The sequence below is a fragment of the Hippocampus guttulatus genome, chromosome 1, assembly GCF_054856545.1.
Source record: "Hippocampus guttulatus isolate MCC_2025c chromosome 1, RoL_Hgut_1.0, whole genome shotgun sequence".
NCBI lineage: Eukaryota > Metazoa > Chordata > Actinopteri > Syngnathiformes > Syngnathidae > Hippocampus > Hippocampus guttulatus.
Window position 1 is genome coordinate 26,997,524 of NC_141261.1, and position 26,787 is coordinate 27,024,310.

The 26,787-nt window shown below is 42.5% G+C and overlaps 1 protein-coding gene, 1 long non-coding RNA gene and 1 other non-coding gene across 4 annotated transcripts in view; 2 read left to right on the top strand and 1 right to left on the bottom strand.

The window, feature by feature from the left end:
- iqsec2b (IQ motif and Sec7 domain ArfGEF 2b) overlaps positions 1-26,787 on the top strand; it is a 56,478-nt gene that overhangs the window by 6,682 nt on the left and 23,009 nt on the right. The window contains exon 2 of one of the 2 annotated variants that reach the window (XM_086123709.1): positions 15,845-16,024. The exons of the other annotated variant lie outside the window; for it this stretch is intronic. Within the exon in view, the coding sequence (XP_085979835.1) occupies positions 15,845-16,024 (180 nt within the window). The remainder of the gene's footprint in view (positions 1-15,844; positions 16,025-26,787) is intronic. 2 annotated transcript variants of the gene reach the window in all.
- On the bottom strand, positions 18,474-20,608 carry LOC147211213 (uncharacterized). The gene is made up of 2 exons (XR_015102263.1): positions 20,460-20,608; positions 18,474-18,978 (listed from the first exon to the last, which is right to left on the bottom strand). It is a non-coding gene; the product is annotated as an uncharacterized LOC147211213 (long non-coding RNA).
- trnav-aac (transfer RNA valine (anticodon AAC)) lies at positions 25,803-25,875 on the top strand. The gene has a single exon. It is a non-coding gene; the product is annotated as a tRNA-Val (tRNA).

The window sequence follows — 26,787 nt, forward strand, 5'->3', positions numbered from 1 at the left end:
AAAAATTTGGGAGTGGTGAGGTGAGACCAGGCCACCACTACCCACCATTGTCTTCGGTCTGAGCTTTGATGTGATGGCAGCAACACAGATACTTGAGATAAGAGTTACTCTTTTGATGTTAAGCATGTCCTCTGGAAGGGTCCCTAAAAGTGGTGGGGGTCAAAGGGCACTAAAGGTTATTGTAATCACAGTAAGCAGGAAATACCTTTAACAGCATATTACGTTCTTTCTTTCAATTATTTGATCAGATCCAACTAACAGAGAGGGGCTAAAAGAATTGCTGTAAGGAATAAATTCCTGAACAATGCACACGAGGTTAATTGAACACTCTAGATCAGGGCTGTCAAACTCATTTTTATCACGGGCCACATTCTAACTACCATTTCCCTTGGAGGACCATGATGACTGTAACTACATAAAGAGGTCAAGAATAATTTTATTCAACTATTGTTTAAGTAACTGTAATGAGGGGTTTGGTAAGAAGAAAATGCTTACAATGTCACAGATTTATTACATGTGAAAATTTGAAATTTTGGTACAGATTTTAGCAAGGACCATGGAAGGTGTCATCTTTGATTTGCTTTTGCGGGCCACTTAAAATGACGTGGCAGGCCATATCTGGCTCTGGGCCTTGAGTTTGACACCTGTGCTCTAGGTTGTCCTTTACATGTATTTACAAGCATGCATCCCAAGGACTGCCTCCAAAAGGGACCAAGCCAATGCTGGGTTATTTGTACCCAGTGCACTGGGTTGAGGACGCGACCCAGCATGTTGGGTCAAGATTTTGATCCAACAAGCAGTAAAAACTACCCAAACTACTGAGTGAAGGCTACCAATAAATTGGCTGCCAGGTTGTCAGAATAGCTGTGGTTAAAAATAATTTCTAAAAAGAAGAAAATATCCCCTGTCAGGTGTCGCCACAGCGAGTCACTCACATGATACGTTTGGCAGAGTTTTACAGAGGATGCCCTCCTGACACAACACACAATCCGTCTTGTGGACCAGCAGGCCGGGAATTGGCAGATGACATAAAAGGACTTGCCTAGTGACCAACTGGATGCTCCCGTTCACCCTGACCAAGCTTTGAACCTTGATCGCCATATCCAAAGTCAGCTGTTTTACCCACTGAGGCTTCGAGCCGCCACCAATGTACTGAAAGAGTGTTACATGAAATTTACTTCAACTTCAGTACACAAAATTACACAACAACCAGCGTCAGCCTGCCCACATCTTTAACCCAATCTGCTGGGTGAAAATTATTAACCCAATTTTGAGTAAAAGTAATTCAATCTGCTCAAAATCCAGAACTATCCAAAGAGTGGGTTAGCAAAACAACTGAGCATTTTTGTATTTTGTTTGTATGTGTATGTGTGCGTGTGCGTGTGTGTGTGTGTTTGTTTGTATGTGTTGTCTTAGTACCGATACTACAGTAGCACCTGGGATGTCCATTATCAGACACCCTGGAGTCGACTTCGCAATCTCACAGTAATGTGGCAGGAGGAGGACATGCATCGGGGTCAGCTCCAGGCCTCCGTGGCGCTGACTTGGAGAGTAAAGCTGTTATATAAGACCAAAAAAAGGACTTGCACATTCACAATGGCTTCTTCACGGATGGAACGCTTCAAGCAAAATGGGCCTGTGAAGATGCTCAGCGCTGTCGATATGAAAGTTAATTATCGAAATGTGGAGAACAACTAATGGGCTTTCGTTTCACAAGGAGCTCAATTTGCTAAATTTAAAACTCCCTCTCTCGCTCGCTCTCACATGTACGTACCCACGTATGTACAGTCGCTCGCTCCCCCTTGCTGTCCCCCCCCCCCCCGATCCCCACATGCTGCAGCTATGACTCAGACAAGCTGCACTTTTCTACTCTTCTCTCGCTTTTCCTTTTCCCCTTTGCCAGCCTGCACACTTATGATTATTACATGTGGATTGATCGACACACACATAATGGATGACCGGGGTTTCAAATTACACAGTTGCTTGGATTCAGGAAGAGTGGCCTTAGGCCAACATGGCTCAAACATTCTCTCAGGGCACCCTAACCCCAGAAACTTTCCTGCCTTTGTCCGGTTCTGGACAGCAGATTGACTGTGTTTATTTCCAGCTTCAGTCAAAATGTTGCAATGCTGCAAAACAAATTGAAATTGAGTGTGTGTGAGGGGGAGGCCACGCGAACGTGGGTGGTGTTTCTGTGCCTTCTCCTCGGCATTTTGAAGCGTACGGGGCTTTGTGGTGTTTTGCACTCAATGCACATCTTGGTATGAACGCTCACTTGCATTAAAACTTGGCTTCACTTCAATCTGTTTTCAACAGACACGTGCTCAAGCACCTGCCCTTTGCCCCACATGAGAGAAGTGTGCAAATCTATTTTTGCTTTCATTTTCTGTGACTTTAAATTAGATTATTTGCATGACTATGTTTTTGCCTGTTTTAAAAAAAAATGATTCAATTTGTTAATATGACTTACCCCATTTAATTATACTGTGTTGATTGTGTTCATACTTGTCATGTTTTTTCTTACATTTATGAAGACTTTAGGTCAGGGGTGGGCAATTATTTTCCTGGGGGGGCCAAATGAGAAGCAGAAAATATTGTGGAGGGCCGGGCCAAAAGTTAGAAATTGTCACGTTGCGCTCGAAGCGACAGAGGAATCGCTTCGTGCGTAACATCAAAATGGGAATAAGTGGATCACCGAAATAGCAGGCACAGAAAGGAACTTTGTCACAAAAATAATATTTATTATAACCAAAAACCCCCGTCTAAACGGAAAACAGAAAACGCTGGTTAATAATGAAAACCAGGAATGAATTACAACGAGACAACGCTTGCGAAAAAACGGCAAGGGGTAAGATTAGGCAAATACTATAATTACACACGAGAGACGTCAAGGAATGCAACAATTATCAATGGTATTAAAGTAGCGTTCTATCAAGAAGGTATGGGCAACAGCAGTGGCACGGCATGGAATACTCCGGCAATGAGTCGACCGCCGGAGCGCTTAGATATAGCAGGTGCAATCACCGACAAATAGGCAGCAGGTGTGCAGGCGGCCGAAATGAAACGCCTGCCACCTGCTGCCAAATACGGAACATGACAGAAATAGAAAATAAAGAAGATAGCACAATGTCTTTGTATGCCAGTAATAATGTAACATTCTCCTCCACCATCACACTCAGCACCGGTTCTCCTCAAGGATGTGTACTGAGCCCCCTGTTGTTCACACTCCACACATTTGACTGCTGTCCGACTCTTATTAGCGGTCCAGTTTGCGGAACGTTTTTAACATGATAACAATCAAACCATTCTAGGAAATGTTCATTTACTCGAGCCACAAGCAATTCACTCTGAGCATGGAAATTGCCAGAATCGGACTGAGTAAGAATCGCTTCCTTTTTTTTCAAAGTCTCGTAGATTTGAGTCTTTCCGACTCCAGGCGTCTCCTGAATGTTTCGTACTTTGTTACCCGCTTCGTTTAATCAGATACATATCACTTTCCCTTCCGTGGTCATTACTCTCTCCCTCTTTCTTCGTCTTCCCCTCCCTCCCTGTGCTCTGCAACTTGAAGTAACTGCGCCACCTGTTGTTGAAATACCTGTCATTACAGGTCCAAACGAAATGAATGCAATCAAACCTTAATTGTGCACCAATCTTCGGCGGGCCAGATTAAAAAGACCAACGGGCCGGATCCGGCCCGCGGGCCGTAGTTTGCCCACCCCTGCTTTAGGTAATGTGTGGCCTTTGTGGTGCTTAAGCACCTGCCCCCAAAATCTCTGTGCACATCCCTGGTTTTCAAACTAATCCTTTGGAACACTCTGGAACAAGAACAGCCACTACCAGGAGACAATCAGTGTTTCAGTTCGCATTTCGAGCCTGGGTTAAGGTCTGAAATAAATGTTGGAATTTCAAATTAGGGTTTTAAAACAGAAGTAGGGTTTAAAACAAGGGTAAAGGTTTCAAATATTTCAAATTTGGGTTTCAAGTTAAGAATAGTGTTCTCGAGCCAGGGTTAGAGTTTGAGTTAAAACAGGGCTAGGTTATCAAATTGCGGTTACAAATTGCAGTTAAGGTTCCAAAGACTTCAAATTATTTTGCAAGTTGGATTCAGGGTTTCGAGCCAGTTTTAGTGCTTCAAACCAAGGTTGGGCTTTCAAGTCTATGATTTTAAATGTGAGTATGAAGTAAATGATTATGGGTTGAAAATTTGGGTTACAAGTTTCAAATCTTCTTGTTAGAGTTTGGGTTTCAAGTTAGGGTTACAGTGTCAAGACAGGCATGCATTCCAGACTTGCCATCCTAATCCACTTTCTGGAATTGGCGAGCACGCAAGTGAATCTGCACATAAATAGTTGACAGGAAGTGAGGTATCCTTGGACCAGCGCTCACTGCTGTGAGAGAAACGAGATTGTGCAGTTGCTGTGGAAACGGTGAAAAGGCACTTACAATATTCAGCTGCCCTCATCTGTTTCGATGAGGAATGGGCATATCCAGATCTCTTTTCACTCTTGTTTTGATTTGAATCAAGCTCTTAACTTTTTTGTGCCACTGAAATGGATTTAAAGTTTTTTATTGTAAAATGCTCTACATATGCAGGACCCGCAGAAGATTTAATATGCAGATCCTCTTTCTCCCATAACAAATAATATACTTGGGTCATTTTTCATATAATTTCATCAGTGACAGGAAAGACATGCCCCCCCGAATTTCCATGAGAAAGTCAATCAATCTGACTATGAGTACAGTATTTGGATTTTTGGAACTCGTTAACATCCATCCATCCATCCATTTTCCGATCTGCTTATCCTCACAAGGGTCGCGGGGGGTGCTGGAGCCTATCCCAGCTGTCTTCGGGCAATAGACGGGGGGCACCCTGAACCGGTTGCCAGCCAATCGCAGGGCACACAGAAACGAACAACCAACCATTCACGCTCACAATGACACCTGTGGACAATTTAGAGCGTTCAATCAGCCTGCCATGCAGGTTTTTGGAATGTGGGAGGAAAACGGAGTACCCTGAGAAAACCCACGCAGGCACGGGGAGAACATGCATACTCCACACAGGGAGGCCAGAGCTGGAATCGAACCCTGCACCTCTGCACTGTGAGGTAGACGCGCTAACCTCATTCCAAAAACATGTCCGGCAGGTTAATTGAACACTCTAGATTGTCCTTGAGGTATTTACGAGCATGAATGGTTGTTTGCCTCTGTGTGCCCTGCGATTGACAGGCAACCGGTTCAGGGTGTCCCCCGCCTGCTGCCCGAAGACAGCTGGGATAGACTCCAGCACGCTCGCAACCCTTGTGAGGATAACCCGATTAGAAAATGGATAGATGGATGTTCATTCATTATTAAATGGAAATATTGCTTTTTCTCTTCTTTATTTAGAATCGTTCTTTAACCAGGCAAAAATGGGCACTCTTTATTTTCATCTGAATACTCGATTATTCAAATGAATTTTCAGTCAGCTATCTGAATACCAAAATATTCAATACCTGCAGCCCTGCTTCATTTTTTTCTGTTCTTTTGCAAATGGTCCTTCTATGTCACTCACGCTGCCTTTATCGTTAATGACACTGAGGCAACCTCATTGTTTTGTTGAAATACACCAGAGTGACCTGTGAGCCGAAGTGACAGGATGACTTTGCATTCACACAATAGCAAACTGCAAAATAAACAGTTTTTTTTATTAACTATGTATGAATTTGTGAAAGCATTTGGAAGTATTGCATGACTTACCATTATTATAACGGTATAAAGACAAGAGTAATAACTTCAGTGAGTCGTTGGGGATCACGTATACACTTGTCCAGCACCTGCAGAGTTTGAAGGGCAACACGGAAATTGTGCAGCTGGCAGGATTCCGATGTAGCTGTTTGTCTTTATCGTTATGCAAGAAGTGTCCTTTAGTGGGTCTCTGTCAATAAACATTGCCTTTACTATGAATGCCTAAAATTTTGAATCATCAATAACTTTTGGAAAAGAGAAGTTTACACGTGTCTGTTTCAGTGTCCATATATACTAGACATAGAGTATAAATAAGCTCTGTCGACAGGGCAGCGATTCTGTATTGTTATTTAGATGTGGAGTGCAATATTCGATACAAGTAGCATGTCCATAGTTGAACACAGACGTGTGCAAAATTGGATTGGATTGGATAAAACTTTATTGTCAAAAATGTACTGTACATGAATTATCCATTGAAATAATAGGCCCCATTTATTTCAATGGCATCTGCATCCGAGCATCAGCTGTGCACTTGTGCACATGCCACGACAAATGAAAGGTTTTGCGTAGTTATTCAGCTGGAGGCTGGCCAGCAGCGGCATTGTAAACAAGTGTGGATCTCATCATGGCCTGTTTAAGTTTTGCACACCTTCACTGTAGTATTTCCTAGACTCTTCAGTGATCATTTCCCCAAGATGCATGTCACTTAGGATGCGCAATGTTTGTCAGACAGTCACATGCACATTCTATAGAGCAAAATATGGAGACTGGTTACCGGGGGAACGCCGTGAACACTTCTTTGAAGAACTGTGGGCGAGAGAGAGAGAGAGAGAGAGAGAGAGACAATAGAGAGAGGAGAGGGTGGTAGCAGGAGCGTGGCGAAAGACATACAGCGGGATGGAATGACAGCACGAGGGGACGCACATATGACAAGTGATGATTTGCAGGTGATTTGGAAAGTTAGGATGCTTTCATGCCTAGACATATTTGGTTATTTCCCTTGGCTTTTGTCACTTTTGCATTTAACATGGGGTGTCCACTTGCACGTGCGCACAGGTCCCGGCTGCAGTTAGGCGCAATTGTTGCCCCTCCTCCGAGTTTTTGCCTGGCACTTATTGCCGTACGCCCACACAGCCAGGCAGGCAGGCCACACTGTTGCCAAGCAGCAGGAGACTCAAGTGTACAGTGTACAATGGATGTGTGTTGTATTTTTGGGCTGGAGCTGGCGGAAGGGGAGGGTTGGTGTGTACAAGACCACCTCACCCCCCCACCCCTATTTAGTTTAGACTACAACGGAGCAGCGTGTGTGTTAATCATGTGCCTTTGTTTGTCAGCAGGAGTCAGGCGGGTCACGTGCTGGAGGTGGATGACGCAGTGCACACCCACTCATTTTCACAGACAAAATAGTGAAAGCATCATTTCAAGTGGCTCGCAGTGAGGCAAAGATTGCATGGCGACATGACAGCAAGTACAAGTCAAGATGAAGTCTATACATAGCCTCACCTACACGCCGATCGACACCCCCACGCCGGTTGCACAGTGACACCGGGCGGCGACCTGCGTGTTCACGTTCCGGCTCTCCTGATTGTGGTCACCCTTGCCCTCCTCCGTGTTTGACCTCTCCCACTCTCGTGGAGCTCACTCTCCTCCCACTCTTGCAACTGCCTGACCTACTTGGAGAACACACCACATGCGCTGCCTTTTTCTTGGGGGTGGGAGGGTTGACCAAGTTGGATAAATTCACAACAAAATTGATTGGGAGATGTAAATTCACCCGATTGCTCAATTAGTCGATGCAATAATCAATTGTACAAGATTCAACAGTAACAGCTTTAGTTGCCGTACACCTGGTAGCAGCTAAAATCTTGTCCAAATATAACGAGGAAGGTACCATGGTACAGTAGTGCCTTGAGATACAAGTTGAATTCCCTCTGTGACTGCCCTCACAGTTTAAAAAACTCAAACATAATTCCCCAGTAAAATGAATTAAAATGCCATTAATACAGTCCGGTATCCACAAGGAAAAAAACCAAACAAAAAACGGCTAAATAGCACTTTACAATCCAGTGATGCCTGAGCAACAAGTGACCCGATTTAGGAGTTTATCAAGATATACGAACCGTCGATGCTGAGAGGCGAGTATGTGAGAGTATTGTCCATGACAACTCCAAGGTTCTGGCAGTAGGGTGAGGGTGGAATTATCAAAGGAGAAGTGAAAGTTTAGGGTTGGTGAGGTGAGGGATTTGGCACCCATTATGATAATGTCACATTTAGTACAGTTAATTTTGAGAAAGGCAGTTTGAGAGAGTGGACTGGGCCTGATGGGCAACAGATTTGGCAGAGAAGTACATGACAAATCCATTTGAGCAGGGTGTCAATTTCTCCTCGATGTATGCTCTTCGCTATATCACCTCTGCTAACCTGCTTAAAAAGCCAGTGCTCTCAATCTGGCAGTGGAGAAAGGATAAGTGTACTCTAATTAATTCATTTTGACCATAGCATGTCACAGACATTTTACAAATACTGTTAGGGGCTCTTTTAATTTGTGGGAAAATCCAGTAATATGTATCCCTAACCACTGAAGAATTCAAGCACTCATAAAACAGAAAGCTCCTATGGGCGCTGTGAGGCATGGGGGAGACAATATAAGCGAAGATGTTCTACAGTAGCTGCCGGTGAAATACAAATATGTGTGCGAGCGCAGCTCAGGCTTACATAACAGCACCTCGACAAGCAATATTGAGCACATCCACCAGTTCATTCTGCCACGCAGATCATATCTCGCAAGTTGTTGTTTTGAGGTTTATAATCTCTGTGTGATCTGCCTTGTTCCTCACCGCAAAAATAGTTTTCTGCTCTCATCACATTTTAATTAGAATTTCATATGATCGCGGCTTAGCAGAGAACGCTGTGCCTGCCTACGTGATTTAGATGCTGTAGTAGCGTATTTCTATCTTTTGCTAACATGCTTATTAAATATTGTTGTAATGAGTGTGACGAGCAGGATAACTGATTTTGAAATTCTCGAACGTTTTTGTGTAAATCGAAGCAGATGCTGTGCAGCATCATCGGCAAACTGGTGCGTATCCAAGCTGACTGCGGGTAAGAGGTGAAGGTTTGACCCCTCATGTCAATCAAATATTCTGGCCAGCGTTGTGGTTACCCAAGACGCATTCTGAACACGAGCTGCAGCGCAAGCTCTATGAAATTTATATTCATTCAAGGGAATACGCATGCGTTGTTGGTAACCACAAGGATTTATGGATTCATCAATCGTGTTTTCCCTTTGGGAAAATACAGCTTTGTCAGTCAGACCCTATTTTTGGGGTGCGATGTGGGACTTTTGAATGAATGGGATACATATTTAGCATGAAGCACTTGTTATTTAAGGCAGAATGAATAAGTTGACGAGAGCCTTGTTCAACCTTGTCTGACTTTTTCTAATAGTTTTTATGCTCTTGGTCTTGACTCCCAGAAGCTTCGGTCTTGCCTTGGACTCACTGAGTTTTGATTTCGGGCAAATCTTGAGCACGAGTCACTTTGGATTTGAGGTCAGCACAGCTTTTGAGTAGATGATAACGATTAGATGATGAATATCAGCTTGTCCTCTTGATTACAGAGGAGAGAAACGCCAACAGTTGGACAAATTTAATGACCTAACTCTGAAACATAGTATACATACTGTACAGTATGTGTGGGTGGTGTAAACACAGTGTGTGTCATGGTAGGTACAAGAAGTGTGTGTGGCAATCCGAAGAGGATGATGCAGTTCCTGGAGTGAATGGTGAGGATGTAAAATGAAGCCATTGTTGTTCAACACAGGCCATGCAGTGAGTCACCGTCACTCATTGCACATGTTTTTAGGAGTAATGTCTGTGAATAAATTATGATTTGGTCATCAAAAGCCCTTCCTCTGTCTTGTTTTTTTCCATTTTATATCATTTATGTTGTCACAAAAGTAATCATACCATATTAGCTATAAGATACCATTTATTATTGGTGACACAATAATAAGCGTATAGCATTATTATTAGTAGTAGTAGTAGTAGTATTAATTAATATTAGATTAATCAGATGAGGTAATGCTTATTTTGATTGTAGTAATTAAACCTCAACTCATTGGTCATTCACACAATATTGAATTATTTCATGGCTACATCCACTCCTTGCTATTCTGAAGAAAAAAAACTGATTTCTTTTTCAAATTTCGGAGAGTGGAAAATACATTACTTAGCTAAAAGCTTGTTTCACAGCTTGTGTTTCACAACACAAAATCACGAAAAGTTCTCCTTAAATGGGATTTGCTTTCTGTTTGCCTTCATGGAGCCTGCCTGGGGCAAAAGAGTCAATTCAGTTTCCTTGGTTCCTCTTACGCAGATGCCCGATCCACAATTTGAGTGGAGTGCTGCGGCATCTCTTTGCTCTGTGTTTCTTTGCTCATATGACAGGGACAACATGTCCTTGACAGCATCTGGCCGCAGCGAGAGCCCAGCATTTACATGTTAATCTCCACCACTAGGCTCTCATTAAGACTCTGCAGACGGAACATTGCTTAATTCCTGTCAGAACGGACGGGAAGTGGGGAATGGCTTCATGTTGGATGTGCATTTTTGCATGCAGTTTTACACACACACACACACACACACACACACACACACACACCCACACACACATATATATACATATATACGCATATATATATATATATATATATATATATATATATATATATAGCATTTACAATGCTGGGGAACAGAAGATGAGGCGCTGGAAGAGGGACCATCATGGGAGGACAAGCCCCTACACGGGATGTACCACCAGACCATAACTGAAGTGGCCGATCTCAAGAAGTCCTATCGGTGGCTAGAGAGGGCTGGCCTGAAGGACAGCACAGAGGCACTCATCCTGGCTGCTCAGGAGCAGGCCCAGATATACCACACCAGACAAGACCCAAGGTGTAGGTTGTGCAAAGAGGCACCTGAGACGATCCAACACATAACTGCTGGGTGTAAGATGCTGGCAGGGAAAGCCTACATGGAACGCCATAACCAGGTGGCTGGCATAGTCTACCGAAACATCTGTGCGGAGTATGGACTGGAAACCCCAAGGTCAAAATGGGAAACACCTCCGAAGGTGGCGGAGAATGACAGAGCGAAGATCCTGTGGGACTTCCAGATCCAGACTGACAAGATGGTAATGGCGAACCAACCAGATATCGTGATCATAGATAAAGAGCAGAGGAAAGCCGTTGTAGTGGATGTAGCGGTCCCAAGTGATGGAAACATCAGAAAGAAGGAACACGAGAAACTCGAGAAATACCAAGGGCTGAGAGAGGAGCTGGAGAGAGCCTGGAAGGTAAAGGTGACAGTCGTGCCTGTGGTGGTCGGAGCACTCGGGGCAGTGACCCCCAAACTAGATGAGTGGTTGCAACAGATCCCGGGAACAACATTGGACATCTCAGTCCAGAAATGTGCAGTGCTGGGAACAGCAAGGATACTGCGCAGAACCCTCAAGCTTCCTGGCCTCTGGTAGAGGACCCGAGCTGAATGAGGGACGGACACCACCCGAGGGGGGGGGGGGGGGGGTGAGACGAGGAATTTAATTTATATATATATATATATATGTATATATATATATATTAGAGCTGTCAAACGATTAAAATATTTAATCTAATTAAAAATGCAACTGTCATAATTAACTCAAATTCACTAAAAATTAATCGTGATTACTCACGCATTTTTTATCGTTTCTGAATTTGCTTTTCTATTTTTTGTCCTATTTTTCCCCATTTTAATGCTCTCATCAACAGCAAATCATGAATCTGTTTTCTATGTGCCAAATGCAAATATTTACTGAAATAACAATTTCGATTTTCAATTTTACATGAACATTTTTCACTTGGAGCAGTTATTCACACATAATCTCACACAATATTACTGTCCATCAACAACAGTGAAAAAAATATTTTGTCACACAACAGCTGCTTTAACAGCTCTTTTTATGGAACCAAAACAGAGCAATATAACATTATAAAGTGCACATCTAAGGTAAACTAGTACTCAGCCTATAGTGGATTTAAGCCAGGCGTGGGCAATTATTTTCCCGGGGGGGCCAAATGAGAAGCAGAAAATATTGTGGAGGGCCGGGCCAAAAGTTAGAAATTGAAATAGAAAATAAAGAAGATAGCACAATGTCTTTGTATGCCAGTAATAATGTAACATTGTCCTCCACCATCACACTCAGCACCGGTTCTCCTCAAGGATGTGTACTGAGCCCCCTGTTGTTCACACTCCACACATTTGACTGCTCTCCGACTCTTATTAGCGGTCCAGTTTGCGGAAAGTTTTTAACATGATAACAATCAAACCATTCTAGGAAATGTTCATTTACTCGAGCCACAAGCAATTCACTCTGAGCATGGAAATTGCCAGAATCGGACTGAGTAAGAATCGCTTCCTTGTTTTTCAAAGTCTCGTAGATTTGAGTCTTTCCGACTCCAGGCATCTCCTGAATGTTTTGTACTTTGTTACCCGCTTCGTTTAATCAGATACATATCACTTTCCCTTCCATGGTCATTACTTTCTCCCTCTTTCTTCATCTTCCCCTCCCTGTGCTCTGCAACTTGAAGTAACTGCGCCACCTGGTGTTGAAATACCTGTCATGACAAGTCAAAACGAAATGAATGCAATCAAACCTTAATTGTGCACCATTAAAAAGACCAGCGGGCCGTAGTTTGCCCACTCCTGATTTAAGCTATGGTTGCATACTTCGTTTTTCTCAAGTTTGCTTTGAACACAGCAGTCAGGCTATGTCAATTCTGTTGGTCCTTCTTGCGCAGAAGTCTCTCTACAGTTTTGTGTAGACATCATTTCGGATGACTACACTTGGTTCGATGACAACACTGAAGACGTTTTATTTTCGCGAGGTCACTACCACTGCACCGCTGAACTTCACCGTCACTGTCAGACGAACACAGAGAAGCTCCAGCCGCTCTATTTATATGGACACGGAACACTGTAACCTTCCACACAAAATAGTTCCAAACAAGTAACAATCGCGTCAATGGCATACATCTTGATACCTGTATGATCCAGGTAACTTTGGTCTTGTCAGTGGAACAATCTGGCAACTTTTTAAAAGTAAACTTTTCATTCATAAACTCTTTAAGCATCAGTTTTCGGTGTCTCGCGCTGCCGTGGCTGGCAAAACAAACGTGCCTGGACCTATGACACCAGGCTCGGCAAATTGTATAAAATAATAAATTATAAAGTGATTTTTACGTTATACATTTTATATTTTTGGACTATAATCTGCGCATTACCGCGATCGCTTGTTAAAATTATCCGTTGTATTCTTTGCGTGCACGAACAGATGTAATGGAGAGGACCGCAGCAGTGCGACTGTGTGTGTATAATGTTTGACGAACTGGAAACCCTGGCTGAGCAGGGCATGTCGGTGATAACGATGCGCTGATTGGCTCCTCTGAACTTAAGGTGTGCCCATACATAAGCGTCAGTACGCGTCTATCCCAATACACACACATTCAAAATGGATGATTGTGTCAGGAAACAGACGCATGCGCGACGCCACAGTGTGCTCACAGCTTCAGCACAGGAGAGCCGCACACAGACAACTAGACAAGACGAATCGCGGGAGGTTTCGATTGTGTGCTCCCTTGTGTCAGTATTTAAAATGTTTCTTAACTCCTCTTCTGATATATTTTTCAGTGATTTCAGAGGAGATGTGAAAAGGGGAATTGTACAAATGAAAAGGATATTTTTGTTTTCATGTTTAGAATTTATTTTGGTAAAATGAGTATTTTGTTTTGCTTTTGTTAAATTAAGGGAAAAAAAGACGACTACTGTTTAACAAAGTTAAAGTAAAAATGTCTTATTTCCCTATAAGGGCTATTTCTATTATTAAGCAGGCACAACTTAACAAAATAAAAGAGTTCCTGTGCCTCAACACAATACATCTCATTATTTGCTGTGTACTGGCAAAGTGAATAATTGTTATTTTCATGCACCCCATTATTGGTTGGTTGTGAGGAGTGTTGATTTGTATAAGCTTGGCTTGACCATACTAAATGGGCATATAGCCCTGCTCCACATGACCGCCGTGCATGGGAGCGCACCTTGGTCTTATTTAAAAAAAAATAAAAAAGTGGACCTACAGCATTTCGAGTTGAGGACCACTGCCCTAAGCCAAGTAATCACCAAGCAAGACAGGCTATGGATACCGCCTCAGAAATGGAGCTACAATCAGTCACCTCCTCTACATGGATGACATAAAGCTGTATGCTAAGAGCGAAAGGGACATAGACTCCCTGATCCACACAACCAGGATCTCCAGCAGCGACATCGGGATGTCATTCAGGCTTCAGAAATGGATGGTGACTAAGAGAGGAAAGGTAGTCCGCACTGAAGGGGTCTCACTCACTGAAGGAGCAATAGCAGACATTGAGGACAGCTACAAGTACCTCGGTATACCAGAAGCAATTGGCAACCTCGAACTGGCAACAAGGAAAGCGGCTACGGCCAAATACCTCCAGCGAGTGAGGCAAGTCCTAAGAAGCCAGCTCAATGGCAAGAATAAGACCCGGGCAATAAACAGCTATGCCCTGCCAGTGATCAGATACCCTGCAGGAATAATAAGGTGGCCAAAGGAAGAGATTCAGACCACGGACGTTAAGACCCAAAAGCTCCTAACCATGCATGGGGGGTTCCATCCCAAATCCAGCACCCTGAGACTGTACGCAAGCCGAAAGGAAGGAGGCCGGGGACTAGTGAGTGTGAGAGCCACTGTCCAGGATGAAACATCCAAGCTCCATGAATACATCAAGGAGAAGGCTCCAACGGATGACGTACTCAGAGAATGTCTCAGACAATGGGGAACACAGGATGAGGTGCTGGAAGCGGGACCATCATGGGAGGACAAGCCCCTACACGGGATGTACCACTTGAGACGATCCAACACATAACTGCAGGGTGTAAGATGCTGGCGGGGGAAAGCCTACATGGAACGCCATAACCAGGTGGCTGGCATCGTCTACCGAAACATCTGCGGAGTATGGACCGGAAACCCCAAGGTCAAAATGGAAAACTCCTCCGAAGGTGGTGGAGAATGACAGAGTGAAGATCCTGTGGGACTTCCAGGTCCAGACTGACAATATGGTAATGGCGAACCAACCAGATATCGTGATCATAGATAAAGGGCAGAGGAAAGCCATTGTAGTGGATGTAGCGGTCCCAAGTGATGGAAACATCAGAAAGAAGGAACACGAGAAAACCAGGGTACCCAGAGAAAACCCACGCAAACACAGGGAGAACATGCAAACTCCACACAGGAAGGCTGGAGTGGAATCAAACCGGGCACCTCTGCATTGTGAGATTCCGGCATGCTAACCAGTCGTCCACCGTGCCACCCACATATTAAACAATAGGAGAATTCTCTGGGTTTTGTCAAATCACAAATGCCGCCAGAAGTCAGATTGTCTATTTTTACTGGTCAGATTAAATCAAAACGACACATATAAATAATCAAATTTAGTATAGAGTGGACCCCTGCATAATCCCAGTTACGCACCTGCAAATTTGCACATTCATTGGGGGTTTATTAAATGTTTTATTATAGTTTGGGGATTCCCCCACCCTGTATTTCATGGAAAACAGTGAAATGTAAACAGTGTTTATCAATGTTTATTTGAAGACCATCTGCACAGATTTTCACTATTCGCGGTCTTTATCCCACACGAATACCAATGCTCCAATTTCCTGTATGGTCATTACTTTGCATATTCTGGAAAGTGGAACGTAAACACGATTTATAGCTGGGCTTCTGTAGTTGTAATTTTGTTGCGTTTCTGTGACTCAACGACATTCAGAGAAAATCTCAATTTTGGCCAGCCATTTATTGCAATTGTGGCTTTTACCTGTGTTTGTCCGCAGACTGCAAATCATTCTTTTTCAATATGCCATTCATTGTGAGCATGCTGCTTTATGATCTGTCTGCTATTCTCACTTCACATCTTTGTCGCCGCTTCGCTTTTGATCTTTCCGTGTGTCTCTGCTTTGTGTGTGTGTGCGTGTGTGTGTGTCTCATCTTCGCTCCTCGCTGTCAGTGTGCGACCATCGTCCATCTCAGGGCAGCAGCCCACCTCAGCTCCCAGTACTCCCACCATGATGGTGGGCGCCTCTGCCCTCGCCACTCTCTTCTCCAGCAGTCTGACTGTTCACAGCTTCGTCAGTCTCCATCAGTACTGCTGCCCCTCAACTGACCCAAGCTTGCAGCGGCAGCACAGGTAAGGAGGCTCCTCAAGACAGAAATAAGTCACCTGCCAACAAGCTCCCTGACACAAATGCCTCTGTCACATCATTCGGAAACAGCACTACCTGGACTTACGAGTGCCCTGTTTTAAGAAATTCTCAAGTCCCGGGCTGTCGCTTGATTGACGTTTTTTGTTAGCCTCGCAAAATACTCAATTAAAGGTGACATTCACCGCTTACTGTTCCCCATATTCCTCCCAATTTAGAATATTTGGACAGAGCTTTCAAGAGCCACAGAATATCGAATAATATATATATATATATATATATATACTGTATATAATACAGCATCAAATCTGTATCTTGATCAAAATCACTAGCCATAAATGACTTTATGCATTTTACTTGTCAAGCATAAAAAAGTCAATTAACCCTCTACTTTTTTTTCCAACTGCCTGTGCTTTGAAGTCATTTTGCACTTAAAACTAACTGCATCTTAAACTGAGATTCTGATTCAGAAATGTATTACTGTCATAAATATTGGTTCAACTTTTGACTTAAAATCAACATTAGGTTTTCAATTAAGCAGTCAGCTACAAATTTAGCAGAAAAATGTCACTACTGGGTCAGCGGGCCAGCCAGGCCAAAGCAGTTGAGACAGCATCATCCAACAGTAGCCTACCATGATTCATGGTTGGCTCAGATTGATGAGTGCTTTTTTTCTTTTTGATGATGATGATGATAATTGCTTTGGCCTGGCTACCTCTACTGGAGTGACCCAGAAGTGATATTTTGTAGCTGAATGTTGAATTTTTTTAAGATGAAAAGTGTACACTGAACATTTTGATGGAAACGTAATTCAGTGTTAATTTTTCAGATTACAAATCTGATAGCACAGACATACTTCCATCGTTGTTATTGTATTTATAATGGCGACTGTGCCTTTAGCCATATTGTGGATAGAGCTTTGGCAATTTATGACTTACTCATGAATTCCCTTCAAAAAACAAGGCAAAGAAAAAAAATCAAATGACACTTCAGAGGCATTGACCTTGGAGATTCCGCTGTACTCTACAGTATTTGCCCTAATTTCAAAATGTTGCTGAATGTGCTGTCCATGCATTGTCACCATTTCTCACTTCTACCACTCACTCTCTGCTTTGTTCGTGCCTGACGCTTGTCTTCACTCTCTTCTTTCCTGTGGATTGTCTGCCTGCCCCTGTCCTCCTTTCCTTCCGTCTCTCCCCTCCCAGAGTGGAGGGGGAGGATGAGGGTGCCCACCAGTTCTGCTGCTCAGCTTCGGGCTGCAGCAGCCCCTCGTCTCGTTGAGCCGAGCCAACGCATCGCCGACCGCCCAGAGTAGACGCAATACGATGAACCTAATAGTGTGCATGTGGCCATTTTCATTGACATTTGCTCTACCAGCATTCCATTGGTGGATAAGGCCTGTGTACCTGTTATATAGTGGCACCTTGATTTACAAATAGTGATGGTCGTGTACCGATACTGGCCACATTTCGGGCATTCATCAATGTTGCCATTTCCCACACACAGCAATAAGATGTGCCCTTCATATAAGCAGCAAACATACAAAATATGATTGGTGGTGATTATTGGCAGTTGGCAAACCATCTTAAAGGTACACCTCAAGGAAACCAATGTGAATTGATGGTGCCCCCACACCCACACACACAAAGAAAAACCTTTGAAAAATACTCATTACCTTTAATGTTTTTGGGATGCCTTTTTTTGCCAGGCATTCTTTTCAGGAACTTACCTTGGTTTGCCACAATCAAATTATTTTAGCCGCCCTGAACAGTGTTATAACCTTTATCACACATGCATGTTGTAGAAGTACTACACTCATACTGCTTCACCACGCAAACTAGCTGCAGGCTTCACAATATTTTTTCAAGGAATTCAGGGTTAAAATTCATAGATATCATCTGCTTTTTCTCATTTCCCACAGTTAGAAAAAGAAATATGGAAAAATAACCTCCACATAAAACGACGGATCTTTTCACTGAGGGAACCAACATGAACTGATAGTGGCTGGATGTTGTGAAGTTTGTTGCCGCCATGTAGTGGTGGAATGCCTGAAGTTCACTCTTAAGTCAAATTTTGATGACAAAGCAAAGCAAAAAAATCAACCAAAGGACAAGCTCGTAACTAGAAAAGCTCTGATGTTGACGGACTTGTGAATCAAGGTACCACTATATGTTAAATAATCTTGATGATGTCGTCTTTCGTGCTTCTTGCATTTTTTTCCTTGTCCCGCTGCGTTCTCAAGTTGTCGGAAGGCATCACCATCATCCGCCGTTGCACTCATTTTACTTGATTCTGGATTTGCTCACTTGTCACTATTTGTTAGTGAGCCGTTGCCAGTGATGTAATGCCCCCAAAACGTCTCATTAAAGTGTCTGCAATTTGTTCAACATGCTGTTGGTTCCCACATCTCTGTCACTGTACTCTGTTTCTCAAAACTGTTTAGGACTATTTATTTAATTATGAACAAAATAAAAATGTGTGCTCCCCTAAGGTGCTCCATTTCTTTGTCCTTTTGCCAAGCCACAAACATAAAACATAAAACTCAACAGCTCAACAGGTAACACAGGTCCATTTTCCTTCATGTACTGTCACATCTTATTTTTCATACATATATGGGCGACCCGGTGGTCGACTTTTTAGCCTGTCGCCCTCACAGTGCAGAGGTGGGGGGTTCGATCCCGGCTCTGGCCTTCCTTTGTGGAATTTGCATGTTATCCCCGTTCCCGAGTGTGTTTTCTCTGGGCACTCCGGGTACCGCCCTCATTCTAAAAACATGCATGGCAGGATGAGTCAACACTCTAAATTGTCCCTAGGTGTGACTGTGAGCGCGAATGGTTGTTCGTCTCTGTGTGCCCTTTGATTGGCTGGCAACCGGTTCAGGGTGTCCCCCGCCTACAGCCCGAAGACAGCTGGGATAGGCTCCAGCACGCTCGCCACATTCCTGAAGATAAACACATAAGAAAATGGATGGATGGACATTATTATTACTCACGCAGGTGCTCTTGGGTAAACGTAGATGTAAGCTGTGACATTTGGACAATTTACAATGATGTCATAGCTCCTACATGGCTCTTTGCCGGTGGAAAACCAAAAGGGTTCTTCGTAAGAACTTGTTAAGCACTGGTCCTGACGCCAAACGAGCACCACGTTTTTTGGGGTGGAAAAGGGGTATGTGAATCCTCCCTGCGCCTGCGTGGGTTTTCTCCAGTACTCCGGTTTCCTCCCACATTCCAAAAACATGCATGGTAATACAATAGAACACTCTAAATACTCGCAAACCAAACCCCTGTCGCTCAGTGAGATGCAGGCTGTAATGTTTAATCAGGGAAAAAAAGCATCCCTTGACATAGGGTGCTTAACTGTGGTGGAGCAATGTAGTCGATACATTCTGTTTTATTGCATGCTTAATCATTAATTTTCCTTCTAATATCCACAGTTGAAGTCAGTTTCAATTCAGTTAAATTGAGTTTGACTAAACTGAGATTAATTTTAAACGGTGCAACAGAGCTCTGGCTAATTTAAAAAGCACATTATCTCATTTTAAACTTGGTTCTACTCATCTCTGAACAGAGCTAATTGTAGATTCAATTAAAACCTTGTTGGTGCAATCCGTTCTAACTGATTAATTATTTACTTGGTGCTAAAACCAAGAACACTTCGTCGTAGGCATTAACCGAGGCCAGCAAACGTGTTGATTTCAGGAGTTGTGTGTCTGTTATTTGTTGGAACCGTTTTTTTATTAGATGTCTCCCTCCTCTAAGACACCTGATTCAACGAATCAGATGCTGATCATTTAATCACAGAGACATCTAAAATATGCTGGATTGGGGCCCTCGTGGACCTGGATTAGACAGTCTTGTTTTAGGACAAAGGCCCAATTTTGTTTGGTGACTTTACATTCATGCTTAGACCCTCAAACATGCATTTTATTTTATTTATTTTTTGCTGAGAAGAAGAATAATTTCTACAGAAATACAACAGAAGAAGCAGCAGTCAGTTTTGTACGTTTGTAGATTTCAGACCATCTACTTTTTAAATTTGACTTCAAGTGGAAGTCAAGTCAAAAATTCTAAGACTTATTTCCCCAGGGTGCTTTTTAAACGCAATTATCTGTAGTTCTCCTTCAGTACAGAGTGTGAGTACTTCTCCCAACTGTGCCATTTTGAGGCAATGCCGTGGTTGTGCTGTTACTTTGATATGGCTGATGTAACCTTTACAGGCATACTACACAGCCTGCTGCTTCTTCTTTGCCTACGTCTCCCTACCGCCGCCTCCAAACTGCATAATCTGTCTCCAGTTGAAGCGTCACGTTGCAAGCTTGTTGGCCCTAGCAACAGGAACGACGCTTTAATAAAGGGTAATTTGTCCAAAGGAGAAAAGTCATGCTGGAGTTATTTCGGTCAAAATAAAGCATGTACACACCCGCCTTGTTGATCTCCACCCAGATGGCCACCTATTCAGCCGCACGCTGAAATTAAATACCCCTTTTCAATTTTCAAACACACATCGCATACTTTGACACCTTGAATAGGAACGCGGTGTGGTTTCAGATTCACAAAACTACAAATTTACCTTTACTCACCACACCCACAATGGTGCTCGTGTGGTTTATTTCCCTCTTGATATCACTGCCTGCGTCAGTTACGTGATTGCAGGGAGGGTGGAGACAAGGATAGTTGTTGGCAAGCAAAAAAAAAAAAAAAAACCTTAAAGAATGTGGCCTGTGCAGCTTTGCAAGGTGATCAAATGTACTTGCGTGTGTGCATGCATGTTAAAAGAAAGCGGGGAAGGTGTGTTTGATATTACGCTCCACCAGTCTGTGGGAGAACTTGTGCTGTCCATCTCGGCATGGTAAGAACTATTTCTCATCGACTTGTTTCCCCAGTTTTATCTTAGGGTCACTTAAGTGTTTATCGAGAAATGATATGTCACCTTTACTGCAATGATCAGACCTCTTCACGCTGCATGCTGGGGATTCCATCTTTATAGTCCTTCCACGTGGTTGTTTTCCTGCTGAATGTTGAATTAAGTCATACGCTGAGTGGTATTTAAGACATTTCATGATTTGTGATTATGCTGTACAGATGACAGATCAACGCATGACATGTTTAACAAATGACATAGTCACACGTTCAAAACGCGTGAATAAGAATTAATATCGTTTTGAAGTGAAACTAAAGTTTTTGAAAAGAGACAAAGGTTTTTAACAAACCTGCCAAATTTGAATGATTTCAAAAAAATGACAAGGATGTTTTGATTTATTTATTTAACCAATATTTACATAGGTAAGGCAAATGAGAAGATATTCTTATTTGCAATGCCAACCTGGCTACAGATGGCAGACTAAAACAATGCAAAATGAAAGTAAATACAAATAGCCTACAAAAAGAATATACAGTGGTGTGTGATATACAGTAGTAACAGTTAAGTAATACATGACATTACTTGACAGCACATGGTGAATAAAAGGTTCGAAGGAGATACAGTGACCATGTACAGTACAGTATCCCTCGCTATCTTTTTTTAAGAAGGCTATGAAGATGAATGAGTCATTTGGGGCATAAAATTGAAGACATCTTCAACCAAATGGAGTACAGATTTTGGAAAGGAAGAGGTAAATAAAGCGGGTGGTGGTACGCTTGGTGCCAAGATAGGGTGGGGTCTTTTATAGCTAATCATGGCCAAACAAACATGAACGTGTTTGTGCAAGGAAAGTGCACTCCGGTGACAACACTATCCGGTGTCTGGCTTGTGGTGGAGAGGTTTTGAAGCTGATCTCTGATACGTCTGTGTAAGATTGCTTATCGAAATGATTGGTGATTTATCTCATGCTAAAAGCCGGGAACACTTTGTTGTTGTCATTAGCCAAGGACAGTAAACGTGGTGATTTAAAGAGGACGTGTGTGTGTGTTTGTATGTTTGTCTTGTATTTGTTGTAATCAGGCTGTTGAGTGAATGGTAGAAATACAGTGGCCATAAAACTGTGACAGGAGCAGGTAAAATACACAGAGAGATGTGGGCTGCACAGAGCTTGCCTTCTCCGAGCCAAATCAGTTCGAACTGGTTTGGAAATCATCTCCTCCGTAACGCAGACATCCAGAGTTAGTGTATGCTGCCCAGGCCTACTGAGAATGTTGTCCGTCAAAGAGTGCCCTGAGGTTAGATACACATGCTGACACAGATCCAAGTCCCACTGAAGTCCAGTTTTATACTATTACATTTTTTGCCACACTGATGTGCTTTGACTTCATGGTGGGGAAGCTGGGCGTGGGACACTGATGCTCAAACAGTCCTCCAACCCCAAATTCCAGTTCCCAGTCAAATCTTTGTATGAGTGCGTTTGTGTACAGTTTAGACATTTCAAGTTTGCAGTCTTATTCAACAATGAGTGAATGTTGGTGGGTGAAGAATGCTGTAACCCCGTCAAAGAGATGAATGTCTGCATTCAGTGTGGCCACAAAAGAATGTTGTCAAACTTTAGTTTCATGACACAAAGCACAGTTATTTAATGCATGTCTGCCTCTGGTCTGGGATGTTGCTGAGGGCCACAAGCTTAGTGACAAATGATGAGTCTTTATACGGCAAAAGAAATGAAGATGAACAGATTAGAAAGCAGCTCATGATTGGCCATCCCCGGCTGCCGCTTTGTCATATGCACACAGTGGGCACATGCATTTTTAATGATGTATCTTGAAGCACCCGTCAATTTGTCACTCTTGATGTCAGCAAACAACTGAATTGGAGCTGAATTTACACACATGTATTCACTGGCCACAACCTGTGGAACAATCTAATGAAACGAATCCATTTGTGTAGTGACCAGTGCGTTTTGGTTAGTGTAGCAAATTGCAATAATGAAAATATTAGAAAGTTATCCATCCGTTATCCGAACTGCTTTTCGTCACGAGGGTCGCATGCTAGAGCCTAACCCATCTGACTTTGGGGCCAGCAGCGGGCTACACTCTTGACTGGTTGCCAGCCAATCGCATGGGACATATTGTTTGTCGACAAACACAGCCAAACACACGTTTATGCTCACAGTCACACCAGTGGGGTGTGAAACAAATTTTAGTGCAGGGGACACATTCAGTACCGGGTTCAACTCCAGCTCCGGCCTTCCTGTCTGGAGTTTGCATGTTCTCCCCGGGCCTGCGTGGATTTTCTCCGGGTAATGCGGTTTCCTCCCACATTCCAAAAACATGCATGGCAGGCTGATTGAACACTCTAAATTGTCCCTAGGTGTTAGTGTGAGCGTGGATGGTTGATCTGTGTGTGCCCCGCGATTGGCTGGCAACCGATTCAGATGGATGGATGGGACACTTTCACACATTCACATTGATCTAATGTGGACTGCACCAGTTTGTTTATTCAAGGCCTCATACGAAATAAATAATGACAATACCAAACCCTAATTCTAATCTTTGTAAAGGCCAAATTATTGATTCTGCTCTTTGAGTGGGTCTCATTTGATTTTGCTTGTGCAATACTGTATGTCCGCGCAAGAGGTTACACAGAGAAGAAGACACATGATACTAACGGTGCATTTACAGTACACGTCTTGTTACTCTATCCGAGAAGCTCCGTCCTGTTTGTTAGAGTCTACGCTGTTGGTCCAATTAAATGGTTAGGTGCAATGAAACTCATGGATGAGCCCCTTGAGAGAATCTCCCTGCGGAACTCTTAACAGGACCACTGAGTATCTCTTACATAAATGATGAAGTGCAGATGCCTGCTGCAATACGGCTGGCCACCTTCATGTTTTATGCAGCCAACTTCTCCCCTTCCGATAATGTACTTTCACCACTCTCGGGCATTCAGTTTATTCGGATAGGTGTGTGGGGTAGTCACAAATTTTACTCAAGTAAGCATGCTGTTACTTTAGAATAATATGACTCCCACCCAAGTAGTCCTACTTGGGCGATCATTCAAAAATTTTCAGAGGTTTATTTAAGGGAAAGTAAAGATGTCAACATACGTTTTGGTGACCATTAATTGCCAATTTCACACATTAGGTGATGCTTAGATTCTTAGAGTTACAGGTTTACACTGTCACGGTGTGTCACTGTGCAGCAAGTGACCAGGGACATATTACATTAGTGCCGGCAACTATAGAGCCAAGACTCATGGGGGCCAAAAACGCTTTGGAAATGTCAAATGGAATCCATATTCTTTTGCTTTTTCTTGTCATTTCTGTAGCAGACAATTGTTGAAACAAGTCAAAGTGATATGTATGTGATATGTAAGTCCATCCGCCTAATTGTTTGTGGCTTTAATATTAGCCATAGATTGTGCAAATAATATTGTAAAATCGAGGTAGTGTGACTACAAAAACAAGAGTCTTTGTCTTTGTTTAGTCTTTGCTTGATGATACATCTCCAAAGACCAAATGAAGGAGGCATTTGAACAATTTGCTGCACTTTGCCACACTCAATAGGGATGGATCTCTTAACTTAAAGTATGTCTCCTCGTCCTGTACATATTTACTTGAGTATTCAGTGGGGGGGGGGGGGGGGTGACTCAAGTACGCCTCCTGGGTAATTTGTGAGTCACTTCGGACTTATTTTTTTAATGTCAACCAGACAAAAAATTTAAATGTGACATTCTGTCTCTCAAAGCTCGTATATGTCATATTCGCACAGAACCTCTCATTGAGACGTGTGGCGATGCTCAAGAATTTTAACTTTTAATTTCTTGTTTTTTAGCACTAAATGACGACCGATGCATTCTGCGCCAAACCAATTCAGAAACATGTTTTCTACAAGCAGGCTTGTTGCTCCCCAAGGTTCACGTGACTCATCTGAATGAAAATACCATCTGCCCAATGCCTAATTTCCATTTCACACACAAGACAAAAAAAGCATCCAAAAATAAGATGATTGCTTCACGATTTCATTGTTCTATACATACATAAAACACTATGCTGCATACATAAAACACTATGCTGTGTTTTAAAAGTCTTCTTTAGACTGCCATTCACAACCTGTACAGCATCTTTCAACACCCACTTCAATAGTGATAACGGTCAATACATTGCCATGGCAACAACATTTTCATCTGAACAACTGCCTCACCACCCACAAAAGGTTCAACAGCAACCCAGCAGCATCTCCCCTTCTGAGTTTTTCTATTTAAGGAGCCAAGGAGGAGGAATTATAAATACCAAAACAAAAGAAGAAATGGGAAGGACAATTTATTGACTGTTAAACAACCAATATGGGGTAATTCTCTATCAAATAACAGCTTCAAGATAATGTGTATGGCACACTATTTTGTAATCTGTGTATCTTTTCATATAATAAATTGAACACGCTTTTTTTTTGTCAGAGACAACATATAACTTTTATGGGCGTAAAAAAGATAAAGAAAGAAAAGCAGATAAAGATATTGGCTTTTTTGGCGCGCCGTTCTTCAAATTGTCCTAAATAGCGCAGAATGGTCTTGGTGACGTCATCATTCAGGGACGAAGAAAAATGTGATAAAAAATTAGGGTCATGGTGGGTTGAACTCCGAAATATGGATAATGTTGCTGAATTTTGGGACGTGAATCCTGCATTTAAGTGTTTCTATTTTTGCTGAAATGTCGTAAAGCTTTTATTGAAACCTAGTATAAATAAAAGTCCCGCGATCCTCGTGAGGATAGACGGATTAGAAAATGGACAGACAGATGGATAAACAAGTTTTACTACTACTGTACAATCACTCGAACACGGGCACTTTCGGATTACTTTACGATTAAAATCAATATTGCTATCGGTAAGTGTCAGAGTTTCCGTAGTGTAGTGGTTATCACGTTCGCCTAACACGCGAAAGGTCCCCGGTTCGAGACCGGGCGGAAACATGTTTTCCATTTTGTTCCTGGAATATCATAAGCGTGCAGGACAGATTTGTGCATTTATTTAGACGTAATTCGATTTGTGTTCTTCGCCATATATCATAATTTGTAATGCTACTTGTATATTTGGTGACATTTACCTGATTCATTCAATTACGTTCACGTTTTTGGAAGGCTAATTGCTCCCTAATATTTACATAAAAATAATTTAGATTGTTTTGATTCCAATTTATTAGCATGATGATTGTGTGATTTTCGTAAAATGTCAAATGTAATTCTTGTGGTCCCGAACTGCAAATCACAAAAACAAATAAAAAAAAATGTCATCACAAACACAACTCAAAAAACACTAAACACTACAACAAATCACAAAAACAACTAACTGAACAAACAACCAAAAATAATTGCAAATAACACTTTAAAAAAAACTCAATTGAACTGCTGCCGCAAATAAAAAGACAAAACAAAACAACCAAACAACTGAAATGCAGGAAAAAACCCACAAAATCAAAAAGGAAACAAAACGGCAAATCAAAAATCACCCAAAACAAACCATCAACAAAAATTTCGAACAAAAACACATTTCCGGAATTGGCTGGTAGGTGGGCGGAGAGCAGCGTGAATCAGACTCACAGCTGATTGGATGAGAGAGACAACTTCATTGGCGGTACACAAAGGATATCCTGTGTGTGTTTGTGAGGGCAAAGACTTGCACATTAGGTTAGAGGTAGTCGTACATGTTGGAACATGCTGTATTTGCAAACGCGTTCAAACATATTTTTGAATTCGTAGGGGGCAGTACTGAGCCATTTAAAAAATGCACAGCAAACTAATATAATATGAGTGTGTGCAAAGTTTTACCCGCATGTTAAGACCCTTAAAATTAGCATTGTTTTCTTGGCGAACAGCGCTTTGCCA